At 38.5% G+C, this 27324-nt stretch overlaps 1 protein-coding gene across 5 annotated transcripts in view; it reads left to right on the plus strand.

The window, feature by feature from the left end:
- Positions 1–27324, plus strand: part of CPNE4 (copine 4) — a 235802-nt gene that overhangs the window by 53378 nt on the left and 155100 nt on the right. For 4 of the 5 annotated variants that reach the window (XM_040060835.2, XM_040060843.2, XM_040060859.2 and 1 more), the window contains one exon: positions 4422–4609. The exons of the other annotated variant lie outside the window; for it this stretch is intronic. In XM_040060835.2, coding sequence (XP_039916769.1) covers positions 4422–4609 — 188 coding nt within the window. The remainder of the gene's footprint in view (positions 1–4421; positions 4610–27324) is intronic. 5 annotated transcript variants of the gene reach the window in all.

The following is a 27324-nucleotide window of genomic DNA, read 5'->3' on the forward strand; positions in this document are numbered from 1 at the left end:
CCATGTGCACATACTGCAAACATAATTTACCTTTCCAGGAGCAGACTCTTGCTGTTTACTTCTGTAGAAGCAGGCAGGTGCTATTCGCTCATTTTCATTTCATGACCAAAGTGCCAGTAAAATAATTCAGACACTGCTCTCAACATCTGGTGATGAGAAACCTGCAACCCCCAAATTCATTTGCCTGTGCTTTGGTCTGGAGTACAGGTTTCTGAATAAGACCTTTCTCTAAATGCTAAGTACACTGGTTACTGCTTTTAATCTCAACATCTTTCTCATTTGCTGCTCACTTATTACCTGAACTGAAGGTGAGGCTGAGTGTGAATGTTTCCCTGATTCTTCACAAGATGCTGTAGAGAGCAATCTCTTCATTTTTCACCCAGATAACTTGCAGAAAAGCTTTTTGGACATTGTGTGTGTGGGAGGGCAAAATGACACTGTGGACAAAGGAGTAAACTTGAAATCTGAATTCAGATAGCATCTTAGATTTATTTCATGGTGAATTTAAGGAGCCTGGTTATGAGTTTGTGGTAAGGTTATGTGGATCACCATTTTGCAACGAGTTGGATCTGGTTGTGTGAGCTGAATTCAAGTCTTTTAGTTCCTGGAGAGGTACATATACTGTTTGTGTTCTGTGTCACAAAGATTCTTACTCTCCCAGCTCTAGACAACAACATTTTTTAAGCCATTTAGCCCCCCTGACTAGAGAAAGATGTAGCTGTCAAACATGTAGTACTGATTATCGTAGTAATCCAGTTATCTAGGCAGGCACAATTTTCTGAAGTCATTTACTGGTGCTTTTAATGAAAAACCTACACATGGGTGCCTTTGTAGCATTACTCTGTACCAGAAATGCTGGGCTCATGTATATATTTTGATTTTCCGCACGGATTTGGAGCCAAGGGACCCAAATAATCAGTTAGTTTCATAACATATCAGAGACAATCTGTACCTTAAAAAGTTTATAATTTGATTGTCTGCTGCTTAGTCACAGAGTAGAAGAGAGTGTAAAGGACCTCTGCAGATCATCTATTCTAAGCCTGTGCTCAAAGCAGGTTGCTCAGGGCCACGTCCAGACAAGTTTTGGAGATCTCTAAAGATGAAGATTCTACAAGTTCTCCAAGAAGCCTGTCCCAGTGTTCAACCAAACCTGCAGTGACAATTTTCCTTTTCTTTATTCCTGAATTCTTCCTGAATTTCAGTTTGTGCCAGTTGCCTCTTGTCCTGTCACTGGGCACTACTAATAAGAATTTGGCTTCATGTCCTTAGTTCCCCATCTCATCATATAGTTCAGTAAGATCACTTTGAGCCATGAATCTCTTTAAAAAGGTCAAAAGAGCACATTAATTTCTAGTAAATGACCTCTAAGTATTCCAGATATAGAGCATGTTTGAGAGACTGAAGACAGAGACCTGTCCTCAAGGTTCTCACTTTTTCTTTGTAGCTGACATACTCTTTGGTGGCTGTATTGTTGGTTGGTTGGTTAGTTTTGGTGGTTTTTGTGTTAGGGTTTTGTTTGTTGGGGTTTTTTGGTGGGTTGTTGTTGTTGTTGTTGTTGTTGGGGGGGGGGGGTTGTGTGGGTGGGGTTTGTTTGTTGTGGTTTTGGGGTTTTTTGGTTTTTTTTTTGGTAGCCTAGTACATTTCAATTTCAGCACAGTGCAGTTTTAATTTTTTCCTGGTTGGTACTGTTTTCTTGATGTTTCACTATGGAGAGGTGAAAACAGAAGGCCTGGTTTTGCTTCCCCATTCTGTTCAGTCTAGCACTGGCTAAAAAGTTTGTGTGGGAAGCATATGATGCATCACTTTCCTGTTTTCCAGAGGAAATGAGAGAGAATGTATGCAATGATGAAATGAAAACTTTAGAAATATGTCATTTATTTCACTTACTTTTTGTGTCTGTGCTATTGCTTTCCTCTAATGGGTACAGCTCTTGTTCAGTGAATATTGAAACTGTGTCATGTTGAAGGAATAACAAGGTTCTAATGAACTGAAAAAGGAAGAGTTTGTAGCAAAGAAAAGTGATTAATTTTTTCCTCCATCAATAATGTATGTAGTTAATTGACAAAAAAACTTCTTATGCAATCTAACTTGTCAGTGTTTGTGCAAAACAATACCGTTTTTAGCCACTTTCAGTGGGCTCAAAACCTATTTTCCAGGCCTCCAGCTTCCTGGTGATGTGACATCAGCACAACAGCCCAAACTAGTGATTATATTAAAAGAAGAATATAATGAGACAAAAGAATAAGACTGTGGCTTGATATTTTCCATTGATAAATTTAGAACTTGCAAAAGCTGAAATAATAGTCATAGAGATAAAAAGAAATATAATTTTTATACTTACCTGCTGTTCTCAAAGACCAATGTATAATTATTGTAGGAGGGAGAAAAATACATCTCTCCCCCTCACTCTGTTACTTTTTCCTCTTCTCTTCAGTGTTGAAATCATCCAGTTTAATTAAATCACCAGACTATTTCTGCACAAAGGATGACATTTTATTAATGATGCATGATGTGTATGAGACAGAATTAACCCAATTTTCAAATGGATTTCAATTTGGAAAGGGCAACATGTAAAAACGTCTTGTAAATGTGTGGGATGAGCTTGTTGAGTAGCTTTCTGAAGGAGATGGGATTACAAAATGATGAATAATTAGACAACCGTCTCTCCAGTCCCTCGCTTTATAACGTGGCCCAATATAATTATTTTTTCCATGTGTTGTTTAGTTTTGCCTATTTCTCAGTCATGTTTCTTTCCAAGCAGTAAATCCAAGGAACAGTAGTTTAGGTGACAATATTTACGAGTAACTGGAAGGGACTGAAGGTGACTGTTTTGATCTTAGGATGTCAGGCACTATGTTTGTGGTGGTGCTCACGTTTCAAATATGCCTGTAGAGCCTGAGCTTCAGAGGGTGGTTGGGGTCCACTCGGGCTCACTTCACTTATATCTGAATGGGGTAGTCACAGCAGGTCAAGGGTCATCTAGTAAGTTGTTGTATAGATTTGAGGAATTATAAATTTTTAAAAAGCTTTTATCCATCCATTCTGCCAGGGGAGCAGATAATCTGCCTCATAATTCAGACTTGCATTCCTGAAATTTGTCTATGTATTAGAGGTTCACACTCTGTTGCCAACTCCCCTTACGCTGAATTGAGAAAAATCTTTCTAATTTTACCTTTCGAGTTCACAGGAAAACTGGACAGGCGTGAATTTGCGGGTTTTGAGTTCATTTTTAGCTTAGAAGATATGGGGAAAGAAAACTTCACTTTCATTTCCATATCTCTGAAATGTAATTTTTATCAAAACAGTCCTCAAAAATCATTAACCTCTGAGAACAGAGTGTTGTGGAATAGACAGTGAAAAGGTTTGAAAGAGAACAGAGTGTTGTGGAATAGACAGTGAAAAGGTTTGAAACACACCACTAAAATGTCTTGCTGATAAAATGGCAAGACAAATCTGCCTGCTAGAAGTATGAGATTCATTTTTTGTGGCTGTTATGTATGGGGTAAAGTGATGAAGGCACTAATCCATGTATTAGGAAGCAGATTTTAAAGGGTCAGGCTGTGAAGCTCAGAAAAAATATGCAAATTGTAGCATTCTCTTATTCTTTATTGATGCAAAAATGGTTATATGTGGATTTTTGGTAAGCTTTGTGTTAAAATTTTTTTTTTGCTTCTGTTGAGAGAAATTCTTGAGCTACAAGATTGGTGGTGGTGTTCATAATGAAGTACGAGTTGGAGGTTCCTGTTATTCCAGCTATCTGTGCTCATGTAACTCTGATTCTTAACCCAAAAGAACAAAGACTCCATAACAACAAGACATGGCAACATAAATATCCTGCCCTTCTGTTTAGAACATCAATCTTGTCTACTTGCTTAGGAATGAAGGCTGATAATCTTCTGCATTAAGTGTGAAAACTTAAACTCCAGTGAAATGTACTCTGGAATTTAAGGTTGGTATGGAAGGGGCTTTTAATGGCATTTATGCCAAAAGTTTGTGTAAAAAGTGCATTTTCTTTAGGAAAAATAGAGAGAAATAAAAGCAGATTGGTGGAGTGTTGACCAAATTTAATTTACCCTTGTTAAGGTGTTATCATAAGAAATTCAGAGTTACCATCCTGTCTATCCATCCTTTGGCTTGGGGAAATGTGGCTCTATAAGCAGAAACAGAGCTGGAAGTCCTGGTCACAGTTGACCCCCAGAGTTCAGAGGCAAGGTGGAAAATTTCTTTCTGAACTTGGCTTACTTATAAATATATGAGATGATTATTTCTTTTTTTCTATCGATATTTCTTTGATTTTATTACTTCCCCTCATGCTCTGGTTCTCATTCACTGTTATTGTCTAGCAAAACTTTGCACTGGCTTCTGTGTGGAAGGAGGGGCTGTGTGTGCACCATCCTTAATAGACCTTTTCTCTCTTTCAGAGCAAGGAATGAAGAAAATGAGCAACATCTATGAATCAGCAGCCAATACCCTGGGAATTTTTAACAGCCCATGCCTGACTAAAGTGGAGTTGCGAGTTGCATGCAAAGGCATATCAGACAGGGATGCCCTCTCAAAACCAGACCCTTGTGTCATCCTTAAAATGCAGTCTCACGGCCAGTGGTTTGAGGTGAGTGTTTAATAAAGTAAAATTGATTCTTCTGGCACTTTAGGATGGCATAGACAAACTGTGAGGCCAAATTGAAATAGCAAGAACAGTAAAGAGAAGAAGCAATTTGAAGCCTGTGGCATAATCTTGCAACAGTGAAGGGAGATTTTCCATTAACCCTAACACACATTGAATCAGAAACTTTGAACTTCTCTTTGGAATCTAGATTAAAAATCAAGATGACTAAAGCATGAAGCATCATAAAACTTCCCTTTTGGCCTTATTTTTTCATAAAAGCTATATGATAGCACAGAAAACGATAGTGACCATCAGGCATTACAATATGAAGAAGAGGAATACTGTGGAAGAGAGGAGGATTTATTATTAGTTGACAAGGGATTTGGTGACAGAGTAGCTTGACTTGCAAATTTTGAGCATTATAGTTGGATTCATTGTTGCAGTTAGTAAAACTAATGTATTTGCTTTGTATTGCAGGTTGCATGTTTGATTAAAATCCTGCTTTGTGTTATTGTACCCAATCATGGAAATAATTTCTTTGATAACTGGAAATGTGGAGTCTTAAAGAAATTCAAATTGTAACTATAGAACATGGAATGGAATATTTTTTAATGACATCTTGTTGGTTATTTTACTTAAAAGTTGTAGTGTTGAGTGTTTGTGATTAATTAAGCTAAAAGGTGTGACTTTAAAAAGATAATAGAAAGAGAAAATTTGGGATTTATTAAATCCAGTTAATTTTGTGTGCATATTCATCCCTCTTGTTTCAAGAGTGTTAACATTCAACATAGAATTGTCTTATCTATGAAAAGATGATAATGGTGAACATATGCAGAAAGCAAAACTTTAAATTCAGGTGTCTTTTAATGTAGCATTTTCAGCCAAGTTTTTCAGACTTTGAGGATTTTGTTCCGTTTGTCCCAGTCATTTTGACCTATGACATTTTTCCAGTTCAGGCCAGCACCAGCCTAGGAGATTTAAGGGGGTTTTGATGGTATTCTACTTTTCTTAGTTTGCTCTTGTAGAACACTAGGCATACCCGTGGTAGAAAACCAGACTGTAAATAGAAATAAAACTCTCAACATTGTTTTAGTGCTACAGAATCAGTGTGTCCATGTAATTGAAATTTAGGATGATATAATAGTTAACCTAAAAATGGGTAATTTTAGCTCTCTGTGTAGAAAAAAAGCATTTTGCAACACTGTGTGTAATCACACAAATAGTAGAAATTAACCAAGCAATGGATTAAAGATCAAAATAAATGCTTCTGTTTGGAAAGGACACAATGAAAACTTATATGCTGCCTCAGTTCTCTGAATAACTTTGGGTGCATTTACATACAGTTTGGCAGGGTAAGTAGATTTAAATTATATATTCTGATGTAGTAATGGAGATTCCCTTTATTTGATGTGGTTTTTAATTTGGAAAGTGATTGCCTGAGTAGAGTAATTCTTGCAGAACAGATCTGCACACTGATACAATTCTCATCTTACGTCAATTGCTCCTACTGTCTAGTGAGAGTCCAGACAATTCATTTTAGTATGGAAAAAAGTTATTATTAGTTCTTGTTCCTATCAGTGCTGAAAAGTGTGTGCCACTCTGCCATGATGAGTCTTTTCTGGCCAGCACCTTCTTAACAGAATTTTTAATTAAGTTCCAGTTGCTGAGCTAAATTGAGCAGAGTCACTCAGGTATAGCTGGACACATAATTTGGCTTGAAGAATCTTCTGCTGATGACAATCAATGATCCAGCAAGACCTGAAAAAACAGGCAAAATAATAATTAAAAAATAATAAAATCCAGTTACCAGTGGAGTGAGTATATTCAACACAGAAATCACTAAAATGGCAACCCAAAAAAAGGAGTAGACCTGAGGAGCATAGATTTAGTTTCTTCATAAATTATCTTGGATTTCCAGGTACCTTAAACCCTTTGGAGATGCAAATGTGCTGTAACAAGATACAGTATTACTGAAATATACATACTGATTGCATTCTCTGGTTGTGTGAGATTTTGTCAGCACAGAGTAGCTGAATTGAAGGTGTCTGAAATACAGGTTGAATAGGTTGTGCTCTTGCATATAAGTGCTTCTGAAATCCGTGGAAAGTACTGGGGGCTGGCTGCTTGGCTGCTCTTGGGCCAGATGCAGCTGAAGCATGAGGGCTTAGGCTGATGGGATTGCACTGTGTATGAAGTTAGAGATACTGGGATATAAGGGAGTCGCTCTACACATGCAGACAAACCCTGAAAGTGGGTGATCTGTGCACATTTTTCTCTGGGAGAATTTTGGTAAAATATGTCAGCCTGCTGCTGAGGGATTTTTTTTTTTTTTTTTTTCAGTTCTGTGTGTGCATATGTGTGTGTTTGTGTAAATTATGCCACCCACACTTGTAAATATAGAATGAAAATATGTTGATGCTCTTGTAGAGTGGGTTGGTGCCATTTCCAGAGATTGGAAATGACATCTAAGTATTCATCTTCTTTTTTTTTTTTTTTTTTTTTTTTTTTTTCCCAACTGTAGCTTTCCTGTTTAGTTTAGTTTTGGGGGGTTTTGTTTGTTTCCAGGACCCAGAATTGGTGAGGTTGGAAGGGACCTCTAGAGGTCACATGGTCTATGTGCTGCTCAGATGAGGACACCTAGAGACAGTTGCCCAGGACTGTGTCAGCCAGGTTTTAGATAATACTAAAGGGTGGGGATTCTGCATACTCCCTGGGCAGCCTGTGCCAGCGCTTGGTCCTTGTCACAAGTGAAAAAATGTTTCCTAATGTGTTCCTGGGTTTCAACTAGTGCCTCTTACCTTTGGTTCTGTTGCTAGCCACCAGTGGAAAGAAGCCCAGCTCTGTTGTCTTTAGACCTTCCCTTCAGGTATTACATTGATAAGATGCCCCGAGTGCTCCAGGTGTGTCACCTACAAACTTGCTGAAGGTACAGTCTGCCCCATCATCCAGGTCATTAATGAAGACCTTAAACAGGATCCAGTTCTGACCCCTGCGGTCTACTGCTAGTCACTGGCACCTAACTAGAATTTGTCTCACTGATAACCAGCCTCTGGACTTGGCCAGTTTTCAGTCCACCTCACTGTCTGTCTGCTCATCCCGTCCCTGCATGCTCCTCTAGGAAGATCTTACGGGAGGTGGTGTCAAAGGCCTTATCGGAGTCCAGGCAGAAAATATCCACTGCTCTTCCCTCATCTACCAGGCCAGGTAGACCTACTTCAGCTTAGAAGTTTGTCAAGTTGTTCAGACATGACTTCTTCTTGGTTGGCTACTCATGATTTTCTTATCCTTAATGTGCCTAGGATTAAGTGCTGATCAACTTCCCGGGAGCTGAGATGAAATTGGTGGGCCTGTAGTTCCCTAGGTGATTTGATGAGGGACACAAAACTCCTCCGTAGTGAAACCATCAGGACAAATATTCAAAGAATTCTTGGTGCTGTCCCCCATTCGGAAAAAGATATGCTTGCTGGTTTTTTCTTCTTGTTACTTCTGGGTAGATATTTTCCTGTAAACAAACTGGCACACGCACAAGTGTGCACACACATTGCCCCTCCTGCATTTCCCTGTGTGTGTATGTATGTTGGTGCTGGCTGAAAAGCACTAGCCCCACCAAGCTAGAATGTAAATGATATGTTGTGCCTCCCAGGGTGTGATACAGCAGAATTTAAGATTATACTGTGTTTATGTACTTAAAGCAAATTTCCTGATCCAGGACTGAATTTTAGCTCTTCTGGCCATAGTTTTAGGCAGGTGCAAATTTGCAGGGTGCCCAAATGCTGTACTTAAACTGTTTAAGATAATTACTCAGTGGCTGTTTTTCCATCCTGATTAGAATATGTTCAAGGAGTTTAGATACTGCACTAAGTGTCAGATGGTGGATGACTGATGTACATGATGATAAATCCCTTTGCTCCAGTGATTATTTTACCCATCTAGAGTGTGAATGTCCATGTGTAATAAATATTAACTGTTAACTAATGTATAGCATTGGAGCCTTCAGCTGAGATGTGCTGGCACTGGCATTCTCATTAACTCCTTATTCCCAAGAAAGTGGCTTGGGCCTGTTCACAGGTTAATCTCCATATGGCAAATACCCATAGTACACATTATTTTGAAAGCCGTGCAAGTTGCTGGCTGTGTCTGGTCATACAAGATTTATATGAGATCGGGAGGTGTCACACAGCCTGACTTAACCAGATGGAATGTGATGTCTGGAGCTATGTAAGGGGAAGAGGGGTTTGGGAAATCAAGTAGTCATATTTGGGAATCAGAGAGGGCTTCCTGTAGTTGTACTCTTCTGGCTTACAACAGCGGGACAGAGAGTGTCTGCTGCCTTGAGGATTTGAACAGCCAGCTGGAGGTTTTGCTTTTTACCCAGGGCTTTTATTAAACTTTAATAACTGCAGAGCAAATAAAGCAGCACCCAAAGACAACATGCACTTGCTAAAATTCATCTTTATGGAATTGGGTGAAATCGCTAGAAGTTTGTTTACTGAAATAGTTTTTTTTTGTTGTTGAAATGTTCTCTGAAGTCACAATTTGTGAAAAATCCAGTGAGCTTTGGTAAAAATATGTTGATATTACTAAAATAAAAGTTATTAACTTTTAATTCAGCATGACATTTGAAGGATCAGCTTGGCAGGACTGAAAAAACAAACCTGAGTTTTCTGTGTTTCCTTATCCTTTCACATCAACCTGCACATCCACACAGACCTTCATGCAAACAGATGGTAGAGGCCAGTGAGCTAGAAAATGTATGGAACTAGTTAAGGTATAGGATACACTGTGGAGCCTACTAAGCAGGCTACATAGGAACAAGGCTGTAGGAAGGATAGTCTTGTTCTTCATCTATATTTGCTTTTCCCCTTAGTCCTGCTCTCTTGTTTAATTTCTGAATTCCAGCATCCTTCTCCTTCCTCTGCCTTTTCACCTACCTCAGCTCCCCATTTACATCCCCAGCACCTGCTGCTGTTTCTCTTCTCTCTGTATTGGAAACTGGGGAAAATTCCCTGCTCCTTCCTAGCATGGGCGAAGGATCTGAAGAGAAGACCCTGAGGCAGACTTCAGCTATTTGTTTCCATAGATACCCAAAAGTAGCTTTCATGTTATCCATCTGTGGCTGTTACAGCCCACTGCAGAAGCCAACAAGCCATGAAATAGGGGAGTCTGTGGGATGATCTATTATATGACTCTATCAAACTGTTCCAAAATGCACACAAAAATACTGTGAAGAGGGAAAAATCCCCCCAGATACAAGTCCACACGAAAAATTACATATTTTTTAGTTCATTTTGATGAAGCATTTGGATGGAACTGGAAGTTTCAATGATCAGAAACAAGAACTACCACCAGCAAGCATACAGAATGAGGCTTGAGGCTGTCTAACCCCATCTTGCATCTAGCTGGTGGTGGTGAAGAAATATGGGATCAGAGAAATGGAAAAGTGTCTTTCCAGCTTGTTCTTCCTGCTCTCAGTGATCTGCAGCTCAGGGAGATCTTAAACAGGAGTTTATGCCTTTGTAACTGTAAAAAAAAAAAAAAAAAAAAGTTGTTAGAATAACTTCCATAATTTAGTTCAAATAATTTAAAAAGTTTTTATATACAAAAAATAAAATTTCAGGATATCGTGGGACATAAGGGTTCAGCACCTTAAGTGGGGGTTGAATAAAGTAATATTACTTGAATTTTTGAACGTGCCTCTTGCTGATTATTTTTAGGTTCCTTTATTAAAGGAGGCACTGAGAAAATCTGTTCATTTTCTCAATGCTATTTGGGATTTTATTCTTCTGATTAGTCTGTGACTGTATAAAAAGGCAACCTGTATTTTGAAGATTCAGCATACCTAGCCTATCACAAAACATGGATTTGTTTGGGTAGTTATTTGAGCTGTGTTTATTTTAGGGCATTGCTGAGATGTAGTGCCATAACCTGTTGTCACATTTCTACAGAGGTTTCTGAGCAGCAATTTGGGATTTTTTCTCTGCTTTAAAGAACTGCAAGGCTTCACTGTGGGCCGGCTTATTGGAATTTTGATGGGTTTGGGGATTTTTTTTTTTTTTTTTTTAATAATACTCTAGTCAGTACTAGAGCTGATTTTAGATACTGTTTTTCTGATTTCACTCTTAAGATTTCAACTTGGTGAACAAACATCCTGTATGAAATTATTTGTAAGTAATGGGGTTACAGTGAGACGTACATACCATCTTGGGGTGATTTTTATCTGACAAAGAAAGGAACCTACAAAGTTCTGATGAGATGTTTTATATCAGATTATGCCAAATTTGGTGGCAAAGAGATGCTTTCACTGAATAGAGGTTATGAAATTAGGTCTTCTCTTTCTGAAGAAGCTTCTGATTAATTTACAGATTTGGGAGTTCTACTCTTCTGGATGTCAGAGGGCTGATAATTGGAAATGCTATCTGCAAGTTGTCTGGCCAAAGCTTAGATCAAAGTCTTTAATGAAATATTAGATCTATTGTAAAATTGTATTCATGCAGATCATGGTTGATGTAAGCCAATGGGGAAGAATTGAGTCTTTAATTGAAACAATTAAGTCTTCAATCAGGAAATAAGGTCAAAGGGATTTTTTCTAATTAAGCAACAAGGCGGCTAAAGTACTACCTTTTCTGACTCAGGGCTGGCAGTCATGTTGATTGGCCCCTCCTGCCCAGATCATTCAGGCCTTCAGAGCACTTGGTCTTGTATGAGCACAGGTCTATGCCCTGCACAACTTGCAGGTGATGATCTGTGAGTGCAGCTTTTGATTATTGACCTTTGGACCGAGGAAGAAATGGGAGCAGTCCCCGCTGCATTCACTTCCCAAGTGATGTTCCTAGAAAACGATGCTTAAGAGTTTTTTAGGTGCCATTAGGCTTACCTTGTTTTCATTCACCTAACTGAAAGCTGTGATTTTATTTACGCCATAGCATTGTGCCTGTGTATATGCCTTTATGGTTTATTTCATCCTCTAATTCAATATCATACTTTTCTTTCTCCTTTTTCATCAAGTCTCTGTTGTTGATGCTAATTAATGTTTCTTTGCTCGAAACTACTTGGAGACCTCTGTTGCTGTCGAGATTTGCCTTTAGCTTTTGCTTTCTGCTCCTGGTACATTTCCTTGAAGTTTTTTTGTATGGTTTGACTGTCAAAGACAGTTCATCTCTTTCAAGCACCACTGGAAGTCTGTAGGGTCAGGCTGCAGGCTAATTGAATGTTTTATCTTGGTCCATTCTCAGCCTGATTTCATCTAATCAGATATCTTCCTTTCCAAGGCTTAATATTTTGAAGGCACCCCTTCTTCCAAGAGTTTGCCTGCTGAAGACCTCCTGTCATTAACTCTTTCTGGAAAAAGAAAATTCTCTGTTGGAGAGGATGAAATAGGAAAGCCTTACAAATATGATTGCTTGGCAAAAGATTCAAAGAGTACGAAACCTATGAGAGAAATAGAAATGAAAACAAGCTTTGAGATGCAGGGTGCCAAGCCGGAAGACAGTGATTGAGTTAGTTAAAGGCAAAATCCCTGCTGACTGACAGACAAAGGGATGCCAAGGGTCCAAGGGGGAGGGGCCCTGCCAAGGTGGCAGGGAAAAGGAGTCTAGAAACTAGCTTTTAGGGTTTGGAATGTGGCACGGTATGGTAAGGTAGTAGTTCCTATAGGCTGTATGCAAATTCTGTAGGATTTGTGTCTTGTACTGGTTGGATAGTGTAAACTAGAATATTCAACACAGAAGGAGATATAATGTATTGTTACAAGAACTTAGCCCTCTTTGTTCGGGCACGCTTTTAGCTGTGGCTGGCAGCTTTAGCAAAGCTCTTGCACCAACAAACTATGCAAATAAACCACATGTTTCAAGAGCTGCCCTGGACTCCAGAGATCTCTCATCACTGTCCCCACACTCTCCTACAGTTCTCCACATGGAGGGAATTGGCTCTGCAGTTTTCCTCCAAATCCAACAGAGCATCATTCATCATTTTTTGTTCAGCCCCTAATGCACTTAGTACATTTTTGCCAATATATACATGCGTAAACTCAAAACCTGGAACTGTAATTTAATTCTTGTTAAAAAGAAAGAGAACTCTCTCCCAGATCTTTCTGAACTACTTATGCAAAGTTGGAGGTCTGAGAACTCGAGGCTGTAATTTTCTTATGTTGGCAAATACTTGATAAGAAGCTGGTACTGGGAATTTTTTCCTCCTGTGCCTAGTTCAAAAATATGAACATCGTTAGGTTTTGAGGAGATTTTTCTTTTTAGACCCCAGGTAGTAATGTGTCTATTTATTTAAAATCCATTTTATAATAACTCCCTCTTGTTTTTTATCTCATCCATCACTGCTGCTTTTTCTTGAGCGTCCTCCTTGTCTCAGCATTTTAAGACAGCCGCATTGCTTTTCCCTGTCTTTTTAAAATCAGCTAGTCTTTCAGCTTGAATTCATTTGAATCAGACAGTTTGTCTCAACTGAAAACAAATACTGTCATGTTGAGTCAATATATATGAAATATCATATTATTCCACTAGCTCAAACATTTCTCCCTCTGTAGTGCAGTTTGTGAAATGTAATGCATGTGCAAAGGAAAGTAGGTGTCTTTGTTCTTGTTGAGAGTGGTCATATTTTGGGTGGGACGATTCCTCTCTACCAGAGCTGGAAGCTGGCTTCTCTATCTGCACAACTAAACTTCTTCAGATCCCCTGTCTTCAAGCTATGGAGACTGAAGAGTTATTTTCTCGTAGTTTACATAATTGAATAAAACCAAGTGTACTCCTGAGAGGTCAGGAGGGAGTGCTTATGTATGAGAGGTGGTAAAAACTGCATGGTCTCTCCCTGAACCTGTGGTCTGGAGCATCCTCTCCCAGGAAGATCTTCTGTTGGGGCTGATTTCCAGGAGCCCTCTGCCTGGTAAATCAGCCCCTAGGAGAGCCATGGAAATGAAATGTGGGATCATGTAGTCATTTTTTTTTATGCTGGGAAATAGTTGGCATGCTTAAAAATCAATTCAATACTGCACTAGCTTAGATGGAAATCTGAATGACCCCTACTTGTTTACATCGTATTTCAATTTCTAGACAATCAGGGATTATGGAAATGTTTGAGGAACTCTCTTCATTCCTGATGAGCAATTTTTTTATAGCCATTCCTCCAGCAGATATCTTCAGCCAGAGCATGTCTGTGTTTGTAAGCAGCACTGTGCACTTACCTTGCCATTCGTACCTGTGGAGGAACCCGGTTGGGTGATCTGTGGTCAGATTCCTCCATGGCTTTGCAAACATTTGTGTATTGTTGCTGGTAGAAAATTTTGAATGGTTTTAAGCTACTTGAAAAATTTGCCTTCATCTAACTTTTGAGTAACTGGATTGCAGGCATGAAATACTAAGAAAGAACTGAGAGGAGTTCTCATCTGTTCTTGTATTTATGACATTTAAAATGTCAAAATTCTACGGCGATAAAATATTTTACTCTACATTAATAAAAGCACTTTTTTGCCTCATTAACAGAGCAGTGGAATTATTTCCTCTTCCCATGCAGTTTTAGATATTTCTTTGTTGTTAATGTGCTTTCATCAGTGTTTCTAATAATCCTAAGACATTCTTGTAAATTCTGCCTTTAGCCATGTTGTCTATTTGATGGTTCTTAATTCAGACTTCATTAACTTTGCACAACTCATTCTCAGGACAGTTTTCCATGAAAGCTGTGACTCTTATACAGCATTCTAAGTCATATATATATATACACATATGCAATTAAAGAAGATTTTTCTAATGTTTACTTTTTTTTAACCGCATCAGGTCTTAGAATTTTGTTGTATGAGTAGGGTAAGAAAAAAAGAAAGAAGAGACCATTAAAAATGTTTTCAAAATTATCTAAGGGAGCTATCAGAAAAAAAGTTCTTACAGTGCTCCCACTCTTTCTTAACCCTGAATAACAGGTTTGGTAGGAATATATGCAGGAGGAATTCTATACTGTAAGCAGCTCAGCATTAAAAAATATAAAGTTCTTTTGCTCTCTTCCTCTGCAGTTTAATTATCTATCAGATATGTAGTATTTTAAACTTGGCTGGCGAGTCTAAGGCTGCTTTTATCATGGGCAGGCAGATGCACATTTCAGATTACGTCAGTCATATGCTCTTCCTCTCATGAGTTATTTTTTACAGTACACAAACTTCACACCTCTCCAGGACAGATTTTAAGCCTGGTTTGACTTCAGTAGTCTGACAGATTGTGATAAGCCTACAGTAAACAGGAATCTTTGGAGCTGCTTTGTGAGTAGATAATTCACTTGATTGATTCAGTACACTGATTCTTAACCTGTAGCATCAGAATGGAACTAAGAGATTGTCAGCAGTGTGAGCCTCTTCTCTGTTTACTGTGAGGGGTTTTAGGGTCTAACACAAATTGCTTCCTGAAGGAAAAGGGCACTTATGAAACTGAGAATAAGTGATTTAGAAAAATAATATGAACTACTGCACATCTGTTTTGAAAAGACTTATATTCAAATATCGATTGACCAGGGATACTAAGTTCATTAAGCTGGTTTGGCTTAAAACCATTACAAAGTAAGAGAATATGCTGTTGACACAAACTGATGGAGTTCAAGTTTATGCAAAGGAAAGTAAAAGCAATTTTCCTGGAACTGCTGTTTTCCATATTCCCTCATGTTTGGTAGTAGCTTAAAAATATATTGTATCAACTATGTTGTAACCAGACCAGAATACAGACTCCTGATTTTTGCCTGATTTTTGCCTGATTTCTTTTTTAAGTTGCTGTTGTTGTTGTTGTTGTGTGGGGGTTTTGTTTGTTTGTTTTTGTTTGTTTTTGTTTGTTTGTTTGTTTTTTGGGGTTTTTTTGTTTTTTTTTTTTTGTGTTGTTTTGTTTTGTTTTGTTTTGTTTTCAAAAAATGGGATAGATTGATTTTTTTTCTTTCTCCCCTGGAGAATTTTACAATTTTGCATGTAAAAACAGGTAATCAAAGCAGAGCCACATTGCATCAGCCACCAGAATTGTGATTTCTGCTCTTATTTCTTTGCCACTCTTAGTGTCGTCCAAAAGAGGATCCTAGATGTAAACTAGTAAGACTAGACTCTGAAGAAGAGGAAGCCACAGGGCTGAAAATATCCCCTGTTTCTGACAGAGGGCTTGGGGTGGTTGCTACCACCACTATGCCGCTGCTGCTGACAGCAAAGCAAAATTGTACCAATCCTGGCTCTGCAAAGGTGCTTATTTGCTAAGAAAATTTTAGGGCACTTTGGACAATCTATGTATAGTCCATAATATTTGGGTGTGGATTGTGTAGGTGATCTGTATAAATTTTTCTGCTTTTTGTTCAAAATGTCGCACTTAAAGATAGCAGAATAAAAATTATGTGACAAGCCAGTTCTTGGGCTGAACAGTCTCCTCTAGAAGAGCATGTAAGTCATTGGAACTGGAGTCATTGCTGTAGCCCCTTATGAAATTTTTTTTGTGTTTGAAAGGTGTACAGTGTATGGCTCAGCTACTTTTTAGTTTAAAATTCATCATAAAATATTAACTGCAGCTGTCTGAGGTAAATGTCACAATTTTGGGAGATGCTCAGTTTTATACCTCACCACCAACCAACTATGTGCTTTTGAAGCAGAAAACTGTCCATTGTGGTAATCTGAATCTGTCATGATAAACTTAATCAGAGGGATTTGAGGTTTGTTTTTCAAGTCAATCTCAATTAAAACAAGTCAATTAAAAATATGAGGTTGGAGGCTTTTGTTTTTCAAATATTTGGAAAAACTCATCACCTAGCTATGGCACCAGCTGGTTTGTGTATGCCATTGGTGTAGAACCAGCTGCTGGTGAAGGACCAAGTGATGCACTACGTGCCTTCTATATGCCTCCTCAGGGAAACATTACGTTGATCATTGTATCTTGTTGTATTTAACTTTAAATGCTCTTTGAGGGCTGATTAGTCTGCTGTTGCCTTGTAAACTTTAAAGCTTATGCTATGTCACCGCCAAATGAACTGGACTAGCTTCAACAGCCTTACTTCCCTGGCTGCCCTTCAGGTTCCACATGGATGCAGGAACTGTTTTCACTGACAGTGGCGTTGGCCGTTTTAAAACTGTATTTGCACTTCTCCAGCTTATATTGAGCTTTTCAGCTGCCACGTATGTGCCTTTCCTATTCTGCACAGGAATATACAGTATGAATTCCCATGTCTTTTTTTTCTCTGTTTGAAGTTATTGGCATTATTTTCATTGTCATCCAGTGTTACAGTCCCATGTGCGCTTAATTTTGCTGAAGGCCATGTGCTTGCCTGCTTGCTTCCTTGATTCTTTAATTTAAATACCGAAGTAGATTCTTGACCATCTTGACATTAATCTTACTACTTCTGTTAATAAAAAAGGTGTCTTGAATATCCTGAATTGGAAGAGAACTACAAGGATCACTGAGTCCAGCTCCTGGCTCTGTGTAGAACCATCCCCAAGAGTCACGCCATGGGGCTGAGAGCATTGCCCAAATGCTTCTTGAACTCAGTCAGGCTCGTGCTGTGATCACTTCACTGGGGAGCCTGTTCTAGTGCCCAACCACCCCTCTAGGTAAAAATGCTTTTCCCGATATCCAGCCTAAACTTCCCTGGACACAGCTTTATGCCATTTGGTAAGGACTGTCCATTCTTTGTTCCTTAGTTTGGTGGGACTTTCTTGGTCTTCTGCCATATTTAGCCTTATAGATCCACAATGAAGTCATGTCCAAAATATTACAGGCAAATTTTCCTTTTTTGTATATATAATTTATATTTTTCCCTGGGAATTTACTGAGATTCTCTAATAATATTGGAAAATGTTGATGATAACTAACCATGTGGTGAAGAGTGAGGCTTATCTTTAACAAGTTAAAATTCTACACGCAACTCCAATTCTAACCAAAACTGTTATTTTTGAATTCAACTTGCATGTAATGCTGTTTTGCAACTTCTGGAGATTTTTGACCAGTTTTTGATTGGTTTTGAATTTGCTGCTGAACCATTGAACTGCTGCATTGGCACAAAAAATAGAGTGCTCACAAGGCTTGCATGCTTGTTTTCTTCAATTTATACTCTAGAGTTGGCTTGTCAGGTTTGAACTGATGTTGTCATGATTTAAAGTAGCCATTTCCTGACCTTCAGGTGCCCCTACGTCTTGTGGGAAAGAAGGTGGTTTCAAGTCCCAGTTTTAACAGAAAACACCACACTTAGTGTAACTCTTCCAACCTGACAATATTTTAGTCTCCAAGCTTTTATGATGGAAACATTTCCAATTTGCAGAGTTAGAGTTAAAGAATGAAAGAAGTCATTATAACACTTTATGGAACCATTCAAAATTTTTCTTTATAATATAGAGGAGCTGTACATATACTTGCTTCAGCTGGGCATCAGCAATTTTTGTTTGTGTTATTTTTAGAGAGGTAATACTATGAACCCCAAGGAATACATGCATCTTTAATTAATTTTGAAACCAAGGAAGTCTGTAGTTTTGAATACATTTTAATTGTATCAGTTGGGAATATTTTTAAATAAGATTCTGACATAATGATGAAGTTCACAGAATTTACATTGTCACACTATGCATCTTTCCATGTGGATATCCTCTTTCAAAGCAGCAACGTGCTTTTATCCATTTAACTGGAGCACAACAGATGCAGGCTAATAACTTTTTCCTCCTTTTCATTGTATCACTCTGCTTTTGCTGCTGATTTCAGCTAGAGTTGGAGGTCAGTCTATTTAAAGAGCCCACACTTTTATCTCGATGTCTCTTGTGAAGCATTGTATAATTTGGCTACTCCTGGGGATCTTTTTGTTGAGAATACATAATTTAATGACCAACTGCCTGCCTTTTCCCATCATTACAGATGCGGAGAGGAGAAGCTGAAAAGAAGGCAGTGATGTAGTTTGTATGTAGAACTTGGTTGCTGACCAAGTTACATACTGCGATTGTCATTCAGAAATCCTCTTTCTGCTGGAAGTTGGTGCTATTATATGAAATTCAAAGGAGGGTTGGTCTGTGTCATACAGCACTGAAAAGAAGTATTTATGAAGGATTTGTTTATTCCAAAAGCGGTTAGTTGAGGTTTTTCATAACATTATTGTTGTTTTCCTTACAACTCTATATTGCCTTCAGACTGTAATCAAAATCCCCAGGCTACACCTCTACTTTATGGCAGTTCTGGGGGTCCTTGTTCTTCCCCGGCAGGAAGCTACTGAAAGTCCTGGATGACCCGGCTGGAAGGGCTCATGTTAGTTTTATTTGGGCATGGTATGTATCTTTGAATGTGAGAAAGTGGAGAGAGACAAGATGGAACAGACACTAATGTAGAATAAAAATGAGCTTGTATCTAAAAAAAAAAATAGCATGGAAACTTTAATACAGTGATGTTTCAAGAGAAACTTAGGGAATAGACTTTTGAATCTGAGATTATTATAAAGGACGTTTATGGCTGGGAGGAAGGAAAATTTTACTTCTTTATGAGTGCTTTAAAATAGTTGCACTAAAGCTTCCTGACTCTCAAGACTTCTAGAAAGCCACTCTGTTCTAGAGAACAAGTCCTGTGAGGAGGGGCTGAGGGCACTGGATTTGATTAGACTGGAAAGAAGAAGGCTGAGAGGACACCCTATTGTTCTCTACAACTACCTCAAAGGAGATAGTAGAGAGTTGAATGTCAGTTTCTTCTCCCAGGTAATAACATGAAATAGTCTAAAGTTGCACCAGAAGAGGTTTAGGTCAGTTATTAAGAAAAAAAAATTCACCAAAGTGGTTATTGAGCATTGGAACAGGCTGCTCAGGGAAGTGATCGAGTCACCATTCCTGGAGTAATTTAAAAGTTCTTTAGACGTGATGCTTAAGATTATTGTTTAGTGGTAGATTTGGCAGTGCTGGGTTAATGGTTTCACTTGGTGATCTCTAAGGTATTTTCCAAACTAGATGATCCTATGCTTCCATCCTGTTTTCATTCTCAGTGGAATAATCTTATAGGACCCAAGTCTTGGCATGTAGTTCAGTGGGATCATACTTTACTGAGGTTTGTACCTGGATGGATGCTCTCGCTGTCGATCCTTTTTTGCCAAGGTGGCAATACCTCCAATCAGTCGTGGTGTGTCTGCAGAGCGATGTTTCATGCAGCAGATTGCAGTAGGTATAGGTGGGGTGGACATATTCTTCACCATCACTTCTAAAAGTGATCTCTTAAACTCTTAAGGGACCTTCTATTTGATTTCAGAAATTACAATTTTATTCTAAAATATAGATTTATACAATTCAGACCTAAAGTAATCCTTTTGCTGAGGTGATTTTTTGTCCCCAGTTTCTAGTTATGCTGTTATGTGTGTTTATAAATACTTAGCTATGAGCTCTTAGGCGTAGGAAATACATCTTCTGTTTTATTTGCAAAGACTAGTAAGAACCTTTCCAAAGTCTCTAGGTGTCATTGCAATAAAATAATTGTAATGATGGGTCTCTGAGTAGTACTAAGTCCAATACAGTTGAAATGAACTAGTAACTTACCTTGGAGTGAAAGTTTCTTATTTGAAGGTATGGAGAAAAGAGAGCAAAACACTCTTGGCTATTTTTTGCTAACTCTTGTTTAGAGAAAATATTAAACATGGCTTACCACTTCACTTGGCTGGGGCTATCTTCTTGCAGGTTTTTTTATATTTTATAAACAATTATACTGCAATATGGAGTGTTTTGATTTAGACACACTTTTTAAAGATCAGCATTCATGGCGCATGCAGGGAAGAGCAATTTAAAATTAAAAAGCTGCTTTAGACTTTTAAGAGCACCTGGATCTTATTTTAGAAGCAATTGGAACTCTGGGCCAGCACCTTGTAGGGCAATTAAATTATTTTTTATTATTTTATTTGAGTTTTTGGTAAGGAATTGATTTGAACAGCATGGTGCTGAGATCTTCAGATTTTGAAGTACTTCCAATTCCCAGTCACATATAACTGCAGATCATGATCTCCTCTTGGTTCTACAAAGCCAGACATCTTAAGAACATCACCCAGACAAAGAAGTGAATCTAGACTCTTTTGATTTATCAGTCATTTGATTTAATGTTTGGTGGTTTTTTGTCGTTGTTGTTTGTTTTGGTTTTGTGTTGTTGTTATTGGGGTTTTTTTGTTTGTTTTGGTTTTGGCGGGTTTTTTTTGTATTTTTTGGTGGGTTTTTTGTTTGTTTGGTATTGGGTGTGGGGTTTTTTTTTTGTTTTTGCTTATTCATAGAAGAAGTTCCTTAGGTTCAAGAGGAAGACATTTATAAGTTGCAACAACAAAAACACCAAACAAACAAACAAAACCCAAACAAACAAACAAAAAACCAAACAAGACATAAAGTAGCAAAATTATACTGTGTCTGTTCAGCATCTGAAGAAAGTCTTTTCATCAGTAAAATATTCATAACCACTGCAGTAAATTCTGCATATTGGTTTATCTGGGTAAAGGGGCCTGGGAGAAAGAAAGAATCCTGTAGTTTTATTCAACATTCCATTTGGGAATATGATCTGCCCTGTGCCCCATGTGAGACCTGTTGGAAAGAGGTGAAGAGAAGGAGGGAATCATCATGTCATGAAGGCTGATCATTGTCACAGGCAAAAGGAGAAACTGTGGCTGCACAGGTCATCTCCATTCTGGAAATTACTACTCTGAACACTTGGCTTTGAACCACAAGGCTTCACCCTAAGGATGTTTTTTGAGAGCCCTATACAAATAGAGGGATATAAGGGTGCTTTACTCATATAAAGTGAGACAAGAAAGCTATGTCCTTTCTTAGCTTTATTTTCAAAAGTACAAAAACATGGCAAGATCCATTCTCAGCAAGATGTCAGATTTCTGTCCTTGCTCTCCATAGGGCACTCAGCCCCTTACAGGCAAACACAGTTGAGCTTTTGAGCAGGTGGGGCTACAGAAGTGAGTCATTAAGTCATTGGAAATTCTCTGAGATGTGAACCATCAGCAATAACCTTTACAATACAGTAGCTGCAATATGAGAAGCTGCCAACGGGCAACTCACAGTGACAGGTTACAACTAATTGTTCTGTGTGGGGAAGTGTACACCAGTGCAGGAAGGTTTTATAAACTGGAACTGTGAAACAGTGAGGATGGCATTAAACAGCCTCACCATCTCCCTGTGCAGGGTGGATTTCTTGTAAGAAGCTGAAGGAAGCTTATGTTTTTTTAAAAAAATCTCAGTGTAGGTTTGCTTTTGGGCTGAGATAAATAAATTATAAGATACATTAGATATTTCACTGGAGTGTGGAGGAGGAGAATGTAAAGTTTGAATATTTTGTTTTCTGTCTGAATCATTAATGTGCTACCAGTCAGTTTAATTAGAATAATTAGTAATGAAATATATAATTGCTGTGAATCTTCCTGCAGATTATATAGAGAGCTTTTGAAGAGGAATGTGGTTATTTGATGCTGATCCTGCAAACATTTATGAATGCTCTTAGCTCAGCATGCATGAATCAGTGTCATCCCATTGAGTGGGGAAAGGAAGCTCTCCTTTAGCTAAGGGGCTTTTTGAAATTAAGCCTCACCAATGGGCAGCATTTCTCTGTGACCATGCGATTTGGGGCAAGTCCAGTGTTTTAGGGATGCCTTCTGTAAGGGACTGCTTTCCTCCTTAAGCAATTGCTTGCTCTTGAAGGACAGTAACTGTGAATGGCCAAGTGGTGGCATGTTCTCTGTGGCTCTGTTTGTGTCTTGGCCTCTAAAGGGTTACTCCTCCTGTGTCCTCTCTGTGAGGTTATTTTGGCACCCCTGTGTGGTGTTTCTCCTGCTGTGGAGAAAGGATCCAGTTGTAGTAACTATGGGGAAGACTGTTCTTGCTTTCTCGTGAACTACACTGGATCATTTTGTGGAGCTGGTTCAGCCTGTGGCTGTGCACACCTTTTGAAGCTTCTGAGAAGTGAGGATGGGAAGTTGATGGAGCTATGTGGAAGGATGGGCCTGGGGTGAGGTGGGCTTGCCTGGGTTTAGGTAGCTTTGGTTTTCCCTGTGAAAAAACTTGAAAAAATTAAGCAAATATTGTAGATAGTCACAAATGTTACCATTTGATCTCCTTTCTCTTCCCCAGAAGAGTGGTTTGTTTTTTGCTTGGGTTTTGGGGGTCTTTGTTTGTTTTGTTTTTTTTATAATAGGTTTTACTGTTGATTATTTCATTGTGGCTTCTCATTTAAGTGCCTAATGGTACCAGTTTTAGGTTCTTCCAGTTTGTTGAGAAAGTAACGTTGAGAGTCTTGTTCTCCTTTTCTTATTTGTCTTTTGTGTCAAGATTATCTCTTATCCTGAGATTATATGACAGACAGTAAATTTACTGCTAAAGTAGGTCCTGTAAATATATTTAGGCAGCTCTGCTACATGTTTAAAATTTTCTTCTTGAAGCATATACTAATGTGCTTTGGTGTAGTTTGGTAGTCTAATTGACAGTAACAGTAGATTCTGTACTGTTAACTGTGTAAGAAAGTTTACAGTTTTCATTATTCTTGGCCAGAAAGGGAGATTTTTATTTTTATTGTACTTCGGTTAATTTCACATCTCTTTTTTGGCATGCAGTACAGGGTGTAACATAAAAATATGTGATTCAGCAAAAGCTGTGGAAGGATTTCTGTTATTGTGGTGTACAGAACTGCAGATGCTGCAAAAAAAAACCCAACCTGAAATAAAAATAATAGAACGTGGTTTATCTGCAGGGTAGGACTGTGTCACTGTGTGGCCTTACTTATTGGTTCACAAAGTTAACTGTGGTGCTCCCTTGAGTATTCTGTGTGCAGAAAACTCGGCGAAGATATATCAGATGTCTTTTCCTATGCAGAAAAGCAGAAACCATCGACTTTGATAAAGCTGCATCTCTCCTTCGCCATTATCAGGAACCCAGTTCCAGATGATCTTCTCATTTGTTCAGCTCAGGACCTATTATTTCCCAAAGGCTGATCTTGCCTACTTGGTGTTAGGTATCTCTTGATGCTCCAGTGCATCCCCCAGTGCACCAAAGCCATCCTGGTCTTTGAGCCACAGTCCTGCTTCCAGTTGCCAGTGGCACCTTGAGCAGCGACTTGGATCAAGAACTCAAGAACTTCGTAGATAGACAGCATTGCCAAGCACAATCTCTCCTTATTCTGTCATAGAAAGGACCAAAATAGATACCATTTCACATGCCCTTCTACTATGACATTTTTACTATTAACTGTGGATTCATAACTTACATAGAGAAAATATTCCTGAATTGTTGTGTTGTCGTCCGGTTTGGTAGTGTTGACTCTTGTGCCTTGACATATTTGAAAGTCCTATGGTATTGGCTGCTTTGCAAACTTTTTGTTCTGAATCATGAATTTAGCAAGCAAATATCAGTGAATTTCAGATTAATTAAAACCAGTGTCAGATATGGTTTCAAACTCCTTATGTGGAACAATTAAAAATGCACTAAGTGATATGTGAAATCAGTGTTGTGATACAAATTTTCTGAAGTTCAGCCATTCTCTCAAGGGAAGAGAGCACATTTCTCTCCTGTTGGCCAGAAAGTTTAAGCAGTTCAAATTAGTGCTTTTCTCCCAAGTAACAGTTGCTAGGACAAGAGGAAATGGCCCTAAGTTGCACCCAGGGAGGTTTAGATTGGATATTATTAAAAAGTTCTTCATCAAAATGCTTATTGAGCATTGGAACAGGATGGCTAGGGAAGTGGTAGAATCCCTGGAGGTACTAAGGAGACCTGTAGATGTGGTGTTTATGGACATGGTTTAGTGGTTGACTTGGCACTGTTGGGTTAACCATTGGACTTGATGATCTTGAAGGTCTTTTCTAGCCAAAACAATTCTGTGGTTCTATAAATTTATCTTCTGTACACCCTTTTGGATTCTGAACAGGCAATAGGCCTATAAGACTTCATATTTTAAAAGTCTGTGAATAATATATTGGTTATATGTCAAATAACCATCAGTTACATTGCTATGCAAACCATGTCTTTTCTGGCCCAACCCCTCTCTACATCTCAGCTTTCTTGTCCTTGCATAAAATAAACAAAATCAACCAACCAAACCCCTCATATTGTAAGCCTTATACAGTAGTGTCCATTTATTTCCATAAAACACCATGGATATTTGTGGTGTTATATGTGGTTAAAAAGACCAAAACATAAAAACCAAACCAAACCCAAAGAAAACAGGAAAACCCCACAGAGCAGCAAACCCCTTATAAAATTCTAGTACATCTGACAGGTTGTTGGGGTTGTCACATTAAAAATTGCTGCACACTCTATAGCCCAGACAGTGCAGTAGTGCAAAATAAGTGCTTCAGTTCCTACAGTCTGGAATATCACAAGTCCCATCACTCAGAACCTTGCGTATTTGACTTTATTAACTGTTGCTTCTAGACAGCTGCTCAGAAACTCTGGACAAAGTGGCAAAAAACCCCACAGATGTGCAGAAAGAAGAGGGAACTCTAAGTTTATATCAACTTGAAGTAAAAGAAAAAGAAAATAGAGGAGTAGAAAACAGAATATTTGGTTTTTCCTGCGTTTCACAAAGTGTTAGCAAAATCTCTGAACAGGGGGAGACAGAGACTTGTGAGGAAGTTGCTATCTTAAAATATTTGAAGGGAAAGCACAAGCAGCCATATGTTATAACATTTTGGCTGAAAGTGAAGTGTGTGTTTGATTGTTTTTATAATTTTATATAAATGTTTGAAAAACGTAATGAGAAAATTGTCATCTCCCTTTTATGAAAAGGAGGCATGCTACCTCCTGTCTAAGCTTTGGCCAGCTAGTTCTGAACTGTCTGATTCCTTCAGCCATTTTAGGGAGGAGGGTAAGCATCACTGCTTTGTACCTTTGTGGATGAGGAACGGAGAATTAAATAAGATTGAGAATTCAAGATGGTTGGTGGCAGAGCCTGGATTCTGAAGTTCAGTGCCTTGACCCAGAAGGCGTCTCTTTCTGTTTATCTGCCTAGCTTATGTATCTCTCCACGTAACATTTTTTTTCTGGGTTGATTTATGCTGGTACCACTTCTGTGAGGTTGAACAGCACTGTTGTGCTCTTTGCATAGATGTAGAATCCAAGAACAGGTCATCTAAGTGAATGCCCAAGGTTATTCAAGTATCCATGGAATAAAAGGGACTGCATAAAACTTAGCTAAATCTCAAGTAATAACTTTTTAGGCATTTGCTTGCGAGAAAACCAGAGGGAAGAGAAAAAGAAAGAAAAAAAAAAAAAAAAAAAAAAGGAAGGCAGAACAGGGTAATCTCTTTTCCCCTGGAAAGCTGGTTTCCTGTTTTGATTTCAGATAGCCTTTTTCAATACTAATTTCTTAAGTGGTGCTTTTTTCTAGCAGAGAAATTCTTTGATTTCACAGAGAAGTTACATTGAGAAGGAGACCAAAAAAAAGAGAAGAAAAAAGAAAGAGACAGGGAAGAGAGAATGCTATAAATTGGATTCTCCCTCTGGTCCCCAGGAATTTCTTGCTTCCACCTGCCAGCGTTGTGAATTCCTTCTCAGTCCATGGCTTTGAAAATAGCTTAGCCAGATCTCTTTCTAGGGATGGGTGTTGTGCATTCAGTCAGAGAACAAACTCCATGCTGAGAGGCATGGGGGAGCACATAGTGGCATTTCTAGCAATAAGCTTGTCAAAATAAACAGTCTCACTTTCAAAAGATGTATCCTGAATGTGTTGCCTCCTAATGCATATTCATGTCTTAAATGCAAATATCTCCCTTTGCTGCACATATTGTGGATGTTTGCCCTCTCTATTTGGGTTGTGTATCATATGGCATGTAAATAGGAGACGACAAGTTGTGTAATAAGTGGAGGAGGGGAGGCGGTAAAGGGATTTGATTTAATAAGAAACATGCATAATTTACACACACAGCACTATTCCACTCTGGTTTTGCATATTTTAGTAGCAAATCCTGTGGCTTCATGCCAACCAGTGTCTTAGAAATAATAGTCTTTTACTAGCCTTAAAGGTAAGATTTCTCAGACGAAGTCCACTTGCTAGCAATAGCATCCTGCAGTGGTTTCGCTTCATACTGAAGTTTATAAGTGCCCTTGTGCCCTTGCAAGGTGAAGGCAGTTTGGGTAAGTACATTTAATATACACAGTATGAACAAGAAGATGTGTTTCAGGTGCTGATTTTTTCACACCCACAGCTTAGAAATAGAAAGTATTTTAGGACAGATTTATGTCTTTCTGACCTGTAAATGATCTAAGCTGAAGGCACAAACTAATATTGATATGCTGTGATAACCAGATATCCATAGCTGTTTGTCCTTGCAAAGGTGGGGGCATAAAACTAGAGGATGTTTTCAGAATATTTTTTTATTACCATTTTTTTATAGTCACTCAGGAACTGGACATGTGAAATGGGGATTCATTTTGACACAGCAGTTAGAGTCATGAGTGCAAATGCCAGATGAGTGTAGCCTGCTTTGGCCCGATGGAACAGATAACCCTCACCCTGAAAAGTTTGAAATAAATAAATATATGGCTATGAAGAAAGCATCTGCCACAAGAAGCCCAAATGCTGAGTTGCTTTCAAGAGTTTCAGTATGGATTCTGTACATGTGCATATCCTTCTGTATATAAGAATCAAAGTGAATGTAAGTAAAAAGTGGGAAAGTTACTGTGAAATGGCATTTTGGAAAGCTTCACAATCAGTGAAAATCTTCATGGGATACCAAATCCAGCTCCACAATACCACAGGGACTTGTGTCTTATCATCAAGGAGAAGAGAAAG

The sequence above is a fragment of the Hirundo rustica genome, chromosome 1, assembly GCF_015227805.2.
Source record: "Hirundo rustica isolate bHirRus1 chromosome 1, bHirRus1.pri.v3, whole genome shotgun sequence".
Classification (NCBI taxonomy): Eukaryota; Metazoa; Chordata; class Aves; order Passeriformes; family Hirundinidae; genus Hirundo; species Hirundo rustica.